The 14,606-nt window shown below is 47.1% G+C and overlaps 1 protein-coding gene across 1 annotated transcript in view; it reads left to right on the plus strand.

Annotated features, from left to right (window-relative positions):
• gabra5 (gamma-aminobutyric acid type A receptor subunit alpha5) overlaps positions 1-14,606 on the plus strand; it is a 238,007-nt gene that overhangs the window by 57,340 nt on the left and 166,061 nt on the right. Inside the window, exons 4-7 of the mRNA XM_070891338.1 lie at positions 5,518-5,609; positions 6,407-6,528; positions 7,978-8,045; positions 8,139-8,359. Coding sequence (XP_070747439.1) covers positions 5,518-5,609; positions 6,407-6,528; positions 7,978-8,045; positions 8,139-8,359 — 503 coding nt within the window. The remainder of the gene's footprint in view (positions 1-5,517; positions 5,610-6,406; positions 6,529-7,977; positions 8,046-8,138; positions 8,360-14,606) is intronic.

Here is a 14,606-nt window from a genome sequence, read left to right on the forward strand (position 1 = left end):
TTTTTCTCTTCTGAAGCCAACGTTTCTTCCCCCCAATTCTGATACAGAGTCTTAGCGCTCCCTCTAATGGAAATTCTAGGAACAAATATTTTTTTAAATTAAAAATCTCTTTAAAACATGCCCAGTGATGGACAGAAGGAAACACTTGCCTATGGTTCTTGTATTGGTTCCTGGTATGTGGGTATCGCTGTCAAGGCCAGCATTTATTGCCCATCTCCAATTGCCCTTGAGAAGGTGTGCATTTCATGTTATTGACAATTGTGAGCGCGACGGGAACTCCCACCGTAATGACCAACATTAAGTAGAAAAACACTGTGGAGTCTTGGAGCGTTGGCCATTGAGGAGAAGGATTATTGTTGTTTAGTATCGGGTTTCATCGCACAACGGGGCCTGCCAGCATCCGAAGAGGTTAAATAATTGCATTGATTCTTTTTTTTTCTAAACTGTATGTTAGAATTTCAAAGCAAGTGAAGTGATCGTAATCCTGGCCAAATTTCCTCTGACCCGTCCACAAAGTAAACAGCTCTGGATATGATTTTCACACATAGTTCACATATCTACATGATACAAAGCGCAGCATTATCAATTCCTGTTAGTTATTGAAATACACAAATGATGGCTAGGATTGATGCGTTATTGCAATTGGAAGATATGCCACAAAAATAACTCATTTCTGGGTTTGTTTTTAAATGGAACACGAAACAGTTAAAGATAAATGTATACATTGTCAGGACTGTGCGGAAGATTGGCTAAACCCCAGAAATGCTAACAGCCCCAGGAAATATCTGACATTAGTATAACATAGCAACATGCTGTGGAACATCAGTGACACTGTTCAATCCGTATCCAAACGTTCGGTTAGAACTAGAGTATTCATTGTGGCAAATTAATATGGTTGCCGTGAGTTCCAATGTGTTCTTTACACCAACTGCTATGCTGAAATATGCTGAAGGCAGATTCTTCCATTTTCCAATCCGATGTCAGTTCTCTCCACCGCAATGAAGCAACAGAGCTCCTGACCCTATATCACGCCTAGCTTTTAAAAAAAGCCAACATCCCCTCCTAGAACCTAGTGTGCGTTTAGCAAGGATGGACCTAATGTGCCCCCTCCGCGGCATTCCAATCATGTGTCCAACAATCCTGGCGATTCCAACCCACTGTGACCAAGCCTACACATTTAAGTCTCAGCCTCTAAAGTATGAGTCGACCCAGGCCAAGAGACTTTTGTCTCATCTTGTAAAATTATCCACCAGTTTAGAGCACATGTAGAGACGTCATCTAAAGCCATCATCTACAAATTCCACTTCCAACAAATCCAGGAAAGTACAAGGCAAAGTAGAATCGTGTCCCGTCATGTCCAGTTCTACAAGTCGAATCAGAAACCTGCTTGAAATGCCAAGGCCCTCGTTTTAGCATACCACTGAGGTTCAAAAGGTCAAAGGAATAAACAGGAGGAGATAAATCAGGAACTAAAAGTAGGTGAAGCCAATATATTTTACTAACAGCCTCTAGCTCCAAGGTAGGACTAAGGGAGGCAACCCTGGGAAAGAATGACAGAGTACGTGGTAATGGGAGGAATATCGATTTCAACGCAGTGTAGATGCAATAGGTTTGTATTGGGCCACCCAATTGTAGTTTAAGAGGAACAAGAGAGGAAAGTTCAGAGTAATATGGATAAATCAGAGAAAAAAAAGAAAGGGCACAATGGAGACAGAGACATTGGAAACTGAAAGTAAAAGAATTTTCTATTAAAAAATATTTGATGCTTCTATCATTTCCAGGAATGTGAGACATGTTAAATGATTGTTTGCAAATATAAAAGCAGTCGTACAGCCTTGGGTGGACTTAGACTTTAAAAAGAGATTTGTTGAGAAGAAAGAAATGTTGACGTCAGAGAGGAGCTGAAGGTTTCGGAGGCAGTGTCATGTGTGAGTTGTGACCAGATGAGATAATGGACAAGAATGTCAGATGGAAAAGGACAACCCGTGGAACCAGCAAAGGCAAGAGGTTGTTGAACTTGTGATTCACGTTAAATTATATATTTGAATATCTTAAATAAACATAAGTTCCATTACACCTATGACATGGAGGCGGTAAAAGATTCAATAGTTAAGCTTCTATGATGGCTCAGTCCATGCATGAAGCATTTAAGAGAGACTGAAACTGTAAATGCTGGAAACACTCAGCAGGTCAGTTAGCATTCGCGGAGAGAACGGACAAGTTAACATTTCAGATGTGAACCTCACAGCAGAACTAGGTCCACACCTGAAAGGTTACCTTGTTGGTTCTCTCCACAGTGCTGACTGACCTACTGAGTGCTTCCTTCATTACCTGTTTCTGGTTTAGATTTGCAGTTGTATTTTTTTTACTGGGGGCGGGGGGGGTTGTATAAAAGAAAGCCACGCTGACTATAAATTCCAAGGATTCATTCCTGGCCAATTTATCTGATCTCAGCCAAAGTGGCATTGGGAACCACAACTGGTCTCAGTATCCCTAGGTTAGGGAAGGGACAGTCAGCAAAGGTTCCTACTTCTGATCACTGTCCACTGACCTCAACTGACAACTATGAGTGTATGTGAGCTTTGGGTGAGGACAGGATTCGGCTCATAGGTTATGCCCCACATACCAGAATACTTTGCTAATAATCACTGCTTAGATTCACACGTGAAGCATGGGCAGGGTGCAAAAGGGGTCCTGGTACTCAGAACTTTGCTCCCACAAGGAATATTAGCAATTAAAAAATGATGCAGTAGTCCAATCTGAGAGGGTTGATGCTAGTGTGCATCAAGGGTGTGCTATCAGAAGGAGGTTGCTGGATGTAAAGTGGAGTCATCAGGCAACAAGTGGATAGAATTGGCGAGTAAGTAACTGAGATCATTAATATGAAGAACGAATCAGAATGACGTGAAGAGGACGCCCAGAACCTTTGAGTTGCTAGTAAAATAATCAGAAAGACCACTTATTAACCACATCAATAATAAACGTAGAATTTGAGAGGATACTGGATGGGCATGAAAATAACTTTGGTTCAAGCCCATATAATTTAGAGTAAAAAAGGACGGATTGAATTAAGTCTTTGTTATGGCGAAGAGACAGAATGCAGAACATGTAGATTCCACAAAAAGGACCATCTAGTTTGAATGTATATGATCAGTGTCCAGTCTTAAAATCATCCAGGTCTATACAATTCTCTAGATTCCTACAGTATTCAATCTGTAGCGGATTGTATTGCGGTCGACTCTTTATCGAATGGTTCCATTCGACATGCATCAGTCTCTTTCAGATGACACCTTCTCAGTGCAAACAAAATCCATTCTTCTGATTTGAAATATCGAATAATTTCGCGCGAATATTCCCCCCGCCTTAAGATGTTCACTGCTGCGGGAGTGCGGTTGTTCGAGTGACCATAGAGATCTCGACAGGGTTTTCCTTCCAGCCCGAAATACGTCCCACAGTCTGATTCAGCTTCAGAGAGCGGCCCTTAACGTTCAAGATCATCACATACAAGTAAACAGAGAATCCGCTCCTGTGCCGTCCCAGAGAGTCCAGTCCCACCTTTCACCAAATTAAACAATCAGCTCACATACTTTCGCCGCGTACAAATCTAAAGGGTTAAATCTCGCCATGCAGAATCCGGTAGAATCTACCATATACAATTCTAAAGATTCCGGTATTGTATTACAGTTTCCCCAGCGCTCAGTGCTAGACTCAAGACGCCGGTTCCGTCGCTAATTGCCGATTTAGCTATTAGACTCCAACCCTGCTGTTTATAACTCTGCTGTTTAATGCTATTGTGTACAATCTCGCTGAATCAAGTTTCCTGCAGAGTCTTTCCCACTTAATATAGTTTAACCCGCCCACGGACATCCTACAGTAGTCTCCATATATAGTCCCAGAGTCTAACCTACGGGTCTAGTTCTCCTGTACAGTTCTTTAGAGCCCCTTCTGGTACATCAGACTAACTGGATGTGTGTATATAAAATGAAGTGATGTACAATCGAGTGCAATATCGTTCGATGCACCAGTCAGGCCCTCTGTAGTCATATCCAGGCTTGAATCGTCTTAAATTCCCATCTACTGGGTTTAATCATGCCTTGGACTTGCTGCCTGTAAGCTCACATCTTGTGCACTTCTAAAACGACGAATTTCTATGAGGTTCAGTTTTGTGCAGTTTATGAATTCCAGTCCAGCAGATCACACTCAGAGAAAGATGTCTAGAGCCCCCCAGCTAAACCCCCCCCCCCCCTCCACCACCACTCGTGTGGACTTCATATGGAATCAGTGCTGTGCAAAGCAAGGTTTGATGCTCCCTCTGTCTTACTGTCTACATTCTCCCTTACATTACCATAAAACACTGTTCACTCAAACACTGTTAAGTCAACCGCCACCCTCCTCCCTCCCCTCCCCACTTCCTCCCTCCTCCCATCCAGCCTTTCCTCTGCTATGTTGCAACTGTGTGAAATCTCGACATTTCCTCCCGTGAACGCCCCAAAGAGGAGCGAGCGGACCAATCGGCTGCCTGGACGAGAGATCCCGGCGCCCAGCCTCGGGCACAGAGCGGGAGCCAAGCGAGGCGGCGGCGGCAGCAGCAGGGGCAGCTCAGCCGCAGCTTCACACCTCCCCTTCGACTCACCCAGTCCGCTCCAGCAGACTCTCTCCCCCCCCCCCCCCCCCACCGCGCCGCGATGGAGCAGACTGGTGGGACGCCAAACCTGCTGACTGGCCACTAAAGCGAAAGCGCAAAGGTGCACATCTTTGAGGCACCCGCTGCCGCTGCAGCCGGGACTGGGCGGCGTGTGTGTGTGTGTGTGTGTGGTGCTTAAAGGACAGCGCAAAGTCTTCTCGCCTGGAGGTATTTAAAGTTAGAGCACAATTACAATGTCTGCTTGCTTAACCGATGTCATACATTTTAATGTTGATGTGCAATTTAGATGTGATAACAAGTATATAGAAATACATTTGCAAAAAAAAAGGAATTTTGGGACGAAATAAAAACAAGGTTGTGTGATAGTAATGACCCGAATTATATTCTTGTTGCAGAGACTGAACAAAGGAAGGATCTGCATGGCTTCGATTTCTAAAATCTGCTGTGTGTCTTCCTGCTGGTGCTGAAAGAACAGCGCTACCTGCCTGGCCTGATTGATATTTCCAGGCTCCAACTCCTGCTTCACCCATCAATGACCTAAAAGGTAGTTAAAATGTCAAAAAAAAAATATATATATTAAAGTCCCAAACATGGGCGGTATTTCTGCTGCAATCTGACTCGAGGGATTTCTGCATGAGGCGCCGCATGATGACTTTAAATGATATCACCCACCCTCACCGCCCCTCGGGGAGAAATTGAACTAACTCGAGGTAATGCATTATTTTGTTGGGTCGGAGCCTGTGCCCTGTAATAACCATCACATTGTTCACTGCCTTTGTTGATCGCAGGTATATTGAGCTCGCTGCCGGGTCCAGGGGGCAGCTGACGAAGCCGTGGTCTGGATTGGATTTTTTTTTTGTTTGTTACTGAAGCCCAAACCTGCGGTGGAAATGGATGGTGGGAAGTTGTACAGACTCAGCACGCTGTGGCTGCTCCTTGTGTCATGCCTCACCTGGCGCCCGAGGTAAGTTTCCGGCCAGTTGCCAGCGGTTGTAAAGTTTTGAACGTGGGAGTCGAGTTGGTACAGATCGATGCGACTCAAACCATGCGAGGCGAGGCGACATTCGCAGCATCGTGTAGACATAACTGAAGCTAGCTCAGAGCGTCCAGTCTCTGGTTTTTAATTGTCTCTGCTCAGTAGGGCAAGGGGCGGATAATGAAAGCAGTAGAGGATGTTCCTGTCCACGATCATTGCCCCTGGACTATCTAAGCTAAGCTGTTATTAGATTCTTCCAATTAGAACCGAATCCCTTTCCAATTATTGTAACCATCTATTCTATACATCTACCAGCAGCCTAACAAACCATGGGCCCAATTTCAGCACCTTGAGCGATGCTTACTCAATAGTTAGCACACTTCACGCCTTTCTGACTTCCCCCTCGAAAAGATTAAAGATAATCAGTGTCTTACTCAACCATACCTGCTTCGCGTTCCTTTTTAGCCAGTAGTCTAAATTGGAATTGCTAAAACAATGTTCTAATACTATCATGTGTTCTAACGTCCTGCTCTGGCGTGGGAGTAAGTTGGGGCGAAGGTTGAATCTATAAATTACTATAGTGCGACTTTATCTCTCTCCTGTGCAGCTCTGAATGCGAAAATCGTCTCCCCCCCAAATAAAAGTTAGTTCAATTCATTTCTGGATTAACAAGCACATTGGGCACGGGTCATGGCGTGATATTCGCCCAACAAACACAACTAAAATAAAACAAGACTTTATTAAATTAATAGAAAACAACTGTTTAACCGTTACATGTTTCGCAGTTTATCACAGAGCGTTTCGCCAGCGCTGAAACAACATACCAATGACAATATCACCATCTTCACTCGAATATTGGACGGACTGCTGGACGGATACGATAACAGACTGAGACCAGGCCTCGGAGGTCAGTTCACTCACCTGCGCAAACTCCGGCCCCAGGCTTATCTTTCTCAAATCTGATCATATGACTGTTAATGCACCCTTCCAAGTGCACGGGGCTGGGACATTGGGCATATTAGGAAAGTTTTCCTGAAAAGACGAAGGGCTAAAATTGCCCCGCACCTCGATTGGTGGCGGTAACCTTGTGGGGCCGGGACTTTTAGCGCCTGGTGCAGAGGTCCCAACCCTGCCCTGGAATTGTCCTTACCGCCCCTCAAAGGACATGGAGCGCAATCTTCAGGGACAGCAACCGGGGCGCTACTGGGGTGCTGAAGGAACTGCTACGCGGATCCTCCACGGAGCGTTGATGTGCACTCTACAAGTCCTCTACTAGGCCACCAAGGCAGCTTGCAACTGGGCCAGCAGCCCAGCATCCAAGAAGGAGTGCCGGGCTGCACTCTAGGGCTACCATTGTTGAGCTGACCCAAGAGTCAGCCTTCAAAAAAAGATGGTGACCCGGGGCGCTGGCACCTTCCCCTTTAAGGAGAACCCCAAGAGTAGATGTTCGCTAGCTTCACAAACCGCAAAGCTGTCGTTGACATTCGCTCACGCCAGCCTCGTGGTCCGCGGGCCAATTTCCCCCGCGGGGCATTAAGGGGTCGGCGCGGGGCAGTGATGGTTACCGGTTGCTCAGCGGCCCGGGGTGCTAACCCCAGGTGTTAACCGTGGGGCACGCCGCTGCCATGGCAGCGCCTCCGCAAACTTCTGAGAAATTTCCCGGCAGGCGGTATCGCCCCCTTCCCCAGGTGAAAAGTGCCTTGCGACCTCTGGTGGAGTTAACGGGGCTATTTAAAAGGGGCAATTTTGCCCCCTAAATGAAAACAGACTTGAGCGTCAATTGGGTAAATATGGCTAAAGAATAGGGGGCAGCTAAGGATTTTTTAAAAATCAGCTAATTACTATAATGTGGAAAGCACTGCCTGAAAGGGTGATGGAAGTAGATTCAGTAGTAACTTTGAAAAGATAATTGGATATGTACTTGAAAGGAAAGCATTGCAGGGCTATGGTGAAAGAGCAGGGGAGTGGGATTAATTGGATAACTCATTCAAAGAGCCGGAACAGGTTTGATAGGCCAAATAGCCTCCTTGTATGATTCTATGAAATATTTGGAGGAATTATGTGCTTATTAGTACCTACTTAAGGTGAAAAGCTAACGTTAGATAAAGAGAGATGGATGGATTGAATGCTGAAAGAAAGACTTGCATTTATATAGCACCTTTCATGACCACCGGACATCCCATAGTGCTTTTCACCCAATTAAGTACTTTTGAAGTGCATTCACTGTTGTAATGTAGGAAACACAGCAGCCAATTTGTGCACAGCAAGCTCCCACAAACAGCAATATGATAATGACCAGATAATCTGTTTTAGTGATGTTAATTAAAAGTTTACCTTATGTTTTGATATTTTGTAGAAAGAATAACTGAAGTTAAAACTGATATCTACGTTACAAGCTTTGGCCCAGTCTCGGACACAGAAATGGTAAGTTGTCAGAAATGATAATGTTGCTTCTACAAGACTGGGTGCCACATTTCCAACAGTCACCATAATCATACACCACCTGTCTCCTAACAGGAGTACACAATCGATGTATTCTTCCGCCAAAGTTGGAAGGACGAGCGTCTGAAGTTCAAAGGACCAATGCAGCGACTGTCTCTGAATAACATGCTGGCGAGTAAGATCTGGACTCCAGACACTTTCTTTCACAATGGCAAAAAATCAATAGCCCACAACATGACCACCCCGAACAAATTGCTCCGGCTGGAGGAGAATGGCACTCTGCTTTACACCATGCGGTAAGTGTTTTCTAATGTGTTCACAGTGCTGGGATTCTGTGTGTTCACAATGTGGAAGAGAAAGTCAACGTATAAACAATGTGCATCAAGGGTACAAAACATGCATTGCTTTTTTCTGATTATGTCAACTTATTTTACAGAATCGTAGTTAAAGCTAACACATTATAGTAGGCTAATGCACTATTGAAAATTAATCTTAAATTTATAACTTTTTATGAAAATATATTAAATCTGAATAAAATAATGAATTTTAAGACCGGAAACCATGATTGAATCTGATTAGCGTCGCTCTTACGTAGGTTGCTCATTTCATTTTCTATATATGTAGTGTATATATGGTGAAAGTAATTTAAAATATGCTTTGATAAGATTTATTCCTATATCATTTCAATTACTGCAATGTAAAGTATGGTAACTAAGATTAATTGTGTGATAAAATCCGAATTACTTCTTGCCTTTGTTAAATAATTAGCTCAGATATATGCAACAACTAGTGTTTTCAGATTTATTTTGAGATGGTGATTTAAGATGAAATCCAATAATACAAATTACATTTTAAGTGCTTCTATAGCACTGCTATTAGCAAAAGAATGTTAACATTTTTGTCAATACAGAGGTTGAGGTGTTCTACAAGGAATTACACACAGACCAAAAGAGTCTTTGTCTTTGAACGAACTGGTGCTGTACCCATCAGCCGCCACTAGATGTCTTCCTTGCACCTTTAAAAACGCTTCTTTCAGTAATGCAAGACGTTTTAAATTTCAGCTGATAAAAAATCCTGTAATGCTTTTTAATGAAGAATAATTAGGACAATTTAAGGAAATTTATGTTCTTGCAATAAAAAACCAGAGGGCAAAATTGCCCCTTCTTATAACCCTGTTAGCACATTTGAGGGCAGTTTTTGCCCGGGGGAGGGGGGCGTTACCGCCTCCGGGAAATTGCCGCATAGATTTGGGAGGCACTATCCTGGCAGCACCGCGTCCCATGGTTAGCGCCCCGGGCCGCCTCGCAACTGGCGATAACATTACCACCAGGCACGCAACCCCTCACTGCCCCGCGCCAACCCTTAACACCCCACGGGGGATATAGACTTTGCAGGATGTGAAGCTGGTGGACATCCGGTCTTGGGGCGCTGTTTAAAGGCGAGGCCTGCAGCGCCCCAGCCGCCATCACTCCGTCATGGGTGCCAGGCTGCTGGTCCAGTCTCAAGATGCCCTGCTGTCCCAGTCTCCCCCTGCCCTGGTGGCCCAGTCTCCCCCTGCCCTGGTGGCCCAGTCTCACACTGCCCTGGTGGCACAGTCTCACGCTGCCCTGGTGGCCCAGTCTCACACTGCCCCCTGGTGGCCCAATCTAATGCTGCCCTGGTGAACTAGTCTCACACTGCCCTGGTGGCCCAGTCTCACACTGCCCCCTGGTGGCCCAGTCTCACACTGCCCTGATGGCCCAGTCTCACGCTGCCCTGGTGGCCCAGTCTCACGCTGCCCCCGTCTCACGCTGCCCTCTGGTGGCCCAGTCTCATTTTGCCCTGGTGGCCCAGTCTCACACTGCCCCCTGGTGACCCAGTCTCACACTGCCCCCTGGTGGCCCAGACTCACACTGCCCTGGTGACCCAGTCTCACACTGCCCTGGTGACCCAGTCTCACGCTGCCCCCTGATGGCCCAGTCTCACACTGCCCTGGTGACCCAGTCTCACACTGCCCTGGTGGCCCAGTCTCACACTGCCCTGGTGACCCAGTCTCATACTGCCCTGGTTGCCCAGTCTCACGCTGCCCCCTGATGGCCCAGTCTCACACTGCCCTGGTCGCCCAGTCTCACACTGCCCTGGTGACCCAGTCTCCCCCTGCCCTGGTGGCCCAGTCTCACACTGCACCCTGCTGGCCCAGTCTCACACTACCCTGGTGGCCCAGTCTCACGCTGCCCTGGTGGCCCAGTCTCACGCTGCCCCCTGCTGGCCCAGTCTCACACTGCCCTGGTCGCCCAGTCTCACACTGCCCTGGGTGGTCCAGTCTCACACTGCCCTGGTGGCCCAGTCTCACACTGCCCTGGTGACCCAGTCTCAAACTGCCCCCTGCTGGCCCAGTCTCACGCTGCCCTGGTGGCCCAGCGGTGGCTGCCAAAGGGCCGTGCAGAATGCACAGTAGACCTCCCCTTTAATGGAAGGGGAGGGTAGAGTGCACAGTAGCCTTCCCCTTTAATGGAAAGGAAGGACTGTTGTAGTGCGTAAGTGCTACCTGGAGCATCATTGTAGCGCTGGCCTCAGTGCTGCACTACCGCCCCGGGTCCCACCCCCAAAGAAAGCAGAGCACCGGAGACAACGCTCCACTTCTTTTGGGGGTGAGACTTCCTGGCAAGGCGTTAAAAATCCCGGCCCCACAAAGTTACCGCCCCCCAATTGGGGAGCGGGGCAATTTCACCCCCCTTGTTTTGTTCAACAGTGATCAGTAGCTACAGTATTGGGAGCCGAGATTAACTTCTTTTTACTGCCTGGATGTGAGTCCAACTCTTGGGTCCAGGAGCATGCTCTCTGCATATGTACAACTGATAGATTTTAAATGCATGCAGAAGAGTGGGAATATCCACAATCTCAAAACAGTTAAAAAAAAATCACCTCAGTTTATAAAGTGTTCAGGGGAGAGACAGGTTGAGGGATTCACGAAGGGTTGGGCCATTGATGGGCGAGGAATGCACAGGAGGCCAGAGTCATAGGATCAAAGGTCAAGGGTTGTTTCAAAGGGCTGGAGGAGGTTGCAGAAGTATGTTGGAATTTGTAAATTAGGAGGACTTTGAATTCAGTGTAGTGGAGGATAGGGTATGAATGGACTTGAGTGAAGACAGGAGTGTTGGGTGAATGGGACAAGATGTTGGTGGCATCAGGTGGGATGAAGCCCAGAATGCTGAAGGGACTGGGCAGGATGAATCTGGAGATAATGAAAGCACAGATAAGTATTTTAGAAAGGGTTCAGGTGAGTGATGCTGTGGATCTGGAAGGAAGTAATCTCAATTGGATCTCAGTGGATCTCAGCTCAGGGTCAAATCGGACCCCGAGGGTCAGGGGAAGGGAAAGCACACTAAAGTTGGGGGAAGGGTCGATCTATGGTAGGAGCAAAAGAAGATGGTTTCAATCTTCCAAACGTACAATTGAATGTTCAGGCTCATCCACAATTGGATCTCAGACAGGCAGTCTGTCAAGAGGGAATATTTCCAGCGATAGGTTCTCCTCCCATCCCTGCATAGCATCCTCCAGAGTATCCTCAAGATTCCATCCTTCATATCCTCCTTTTCCTTATTTGCAAGACTCCCCTTGGCACATTACCTATCGGCATGAGATAATTTCTTATACATCCTCTGATGATACTTGGTTCTGGTTCTCCCCACCAACGTAGACGTCTAGATCTCTGTTGTCAGAGCTAGATGATGTGATACATTCAAGGATAGACAGATTAGATATGAGGCAGTAGTTGGAGATAACTGGCAGTGGGGCTTTTAAGCAGAAAGGATGATGACAGCATCTTCGAAGGGGAAGACAATGGTGATTGTGCCATGAACTATGTTAGAAAGCATTAGCCAAGAAAAGGTAGTTGAGTGATCAGGAATTGGCTGAGGAGGAGATCAGGACAATAAGAGGTAGATATTATCGAGGAGATGAGCCTTGTAAGTGCTGTGGTAATGAAGAAGAAGCCACAGACTGGTATGGAGTCAGGGCTACGTTCTCGAGGCATTGGAGAAGTGTTGTTGTTTGAAGCATGGGAATATGGGATTGTGCTTATTTTCCAGGATGCTCCTGGAGTTATAAAAGGATGTGGAGAGGGAGGCAAGTATTGTTTGAGATGGTCAGCCAAATGTTCTGGGACGCACAATTTGAATGATATGTTGAATTAGTGCTCGGCGAGATGGGCTACTAAATTTTGCGACTTTGGGGACTTAGTTTCAAAAAATGGAGCAGGGCGCTATCGGAGCCGCAACTGGCCTCTGCGGGGCGCTGCTAACCACCGTGCACCCAATTTCACCCGAGTATCACTGAATGATAACCAGGCAGCTGGTCATTGGCCTTCTTAAAGGAGATGTCGTTTCTGGTCATTCTCATCATTGCAAGAAGAAGGTCGGTCATGGCAGCTGGGCGATGCTTCACAAGGACCACTATACTGTCTGACCTGGAATTAGACCCACTGGTGGGGGCAGTGGAGGCCAGGAGGTGAATCACTTTCCGAGTCCCCTGGGCAGAGGTGGCTGCCGAGATCTCGGGCACCTCAGCCATATACCGGACGCCAACACAATGCAGAAAGAAGTTCAATGACCCCAGTCATGTGGTCAAAGTGAGTACATAACTCTTGCATAGCAGCCTCTGAGCCTCTTTCTGTTTCCACAACTCCTACATACCAGCCTCTGTGCCCACTCTGCAGATCTGCACTTGGGGCAGGATTGGACCACAAACCATGTACCTACTCACACTCATTACCTCATTTCATCCTTTGCTTACAATCACAGCTCTTTAAGCTGGCCACGAATTTCTTCCACATACATAACTGGACTCTTACTCACCAAGCTTCCTTTCTTTTGCAGGCCAAGGTGGCACATAACGGAATGCAGCAGCAACAGACAGGAGAGGGGGAAGCCAAACTGCACCACCTACTGATGTGGAGGAGTGAGTACTGTGCCTTATGGGCCGGCAGATGGCCAACCCCATGGCTGTGGGGATTGTCGAGCCCGTTGAGGGCAACATCGGTAAATTGACTCCTCTTCTCCTCCCACTTGCCTGTTAAAGCAGAAGGCCTTATCACTTCTCACATCCACATTGTGTCTGCCTTTCTTCCTGCATACCCACCCCCCTTCCATTACCTTGACACCATTCTTGTGCCAGTTATGGTTTCAGACAATGCCCCGGCCGCTGAGCAGCCTGTGCCTAAGCCCCCCAACCCAGTCTACGGGGAGAAGAAATGAGAGAGGAGGAGGGGCCAAGCACTGCTTATCTCTCCTGCAGGCACCTATTCAGATACTGGCACTACGTGGTCCTTAGAGGTTAGGTTAGTAGAAGGGTCTGCACTAGATGATGCACATGGGCCTAGTGGACTGCAGCAGGGTCAAGGGGTTAAGTGAAGCTCGGGAACCAGCTCCCCGGAGGGCGAGTTCGCACGCGAACTCTGCTCCACAGCACTCAGATGAGCACCTCGAAGGGGAGGTGGTCAAACAAAGACTGATGGCCTTGCACACTGACATGATAGGGGCAAAGGCAAGGGTGCCTGAGAGCCTATCGCAAGTGATAAGGAGCATGGAGGAGTCTGCCTCCCGCGTTGTAGACTGTGTCTGAGGCTCAAGGTCTGGCTGCAGCAGCTCAGTGACCATGTCTTTCCTGAATTGAAGCCTTCGTACTTGAGGAGTGGTGCAGAAGGGAGGGATACAAATTCCTGGGATATTGGAACCGGTACTGGGAGAGGTGGGACCAGTACAAACCGGACGGTTTGCACCTGGGTAGGACTGGAACCAATGTCCTCGGGGGAGTGTTTCCTAGTGCTGTTGGGGAGGGGTTAAGCTAATATGGCAAGGGGATGGGAACCTATGCAGGGAGACAGAGGGAAGTAGAATGGGGGCAGAAGCAAAAGATAGAAAGAAGAAAAGTAAAAGTGGAGGGCAGAGAAACCCAAGGCAAAAAGCAAAAAGGGCCACATTACAGAAAAATTCCAAAGGGGCAAAGGGTGTTAAAAAGACAAACCTGAAGGCTCTGTGCCTCAGTGCGAGGAGTATTCGGAATAAGGTGGACGAATTAACTGCGCAGATAGCAGTTAACGGATATGATGTAATTAGCATCACGGAGACTTGGCTCCAGGGTGAGTAAGGCTGGGAACTCAACATCCAGGGGTATTCAACATTTAGGAAGGATAGTCAGAAAGGAAAAGGAGGTGGGGTGGCATTGGTGGTTAAAGAGGAAATTAATGCAATACTAATGAAGGACATGAGATTGGATGATGTGGAATCTGTATGGGTGGAGCTACGGAATACCAAAGGGCAGAAAATGCTAGTGGGAGTTGTGTACAGACCACCAAACAGTAGTAGTGAGGATGGGGACATCATCAAACAAGAAATTAGAGATGCGTGCAATAAAGATACAGCAGTTATCATGGGCGACTTAAATCTACATATTGACTGGGCTAACCAAATTAGTAGCAATGCAGTGGAGGAGGATTTCCTGGAGTGTATTCGGGATAGTTTTCTTGACAAATATGTCGAGGAACCAATTAGAGGGCTGGCCATC

The sequence above is a fragment of the Pristiophorus japonicus genome, chromosome 10, assembly GCF_044704955.1.
Source record: "Pristiophorus japonicus isolate sPriJap1 chromosome 10, sPriJap1.hap1, whole genome shotgun sequence".
NCBI lineage: Eukaryota > Metazoa > Chordata > Chondrichthyes > Pristiophoridae > Pristiophorus > Pristiophorus japonicus.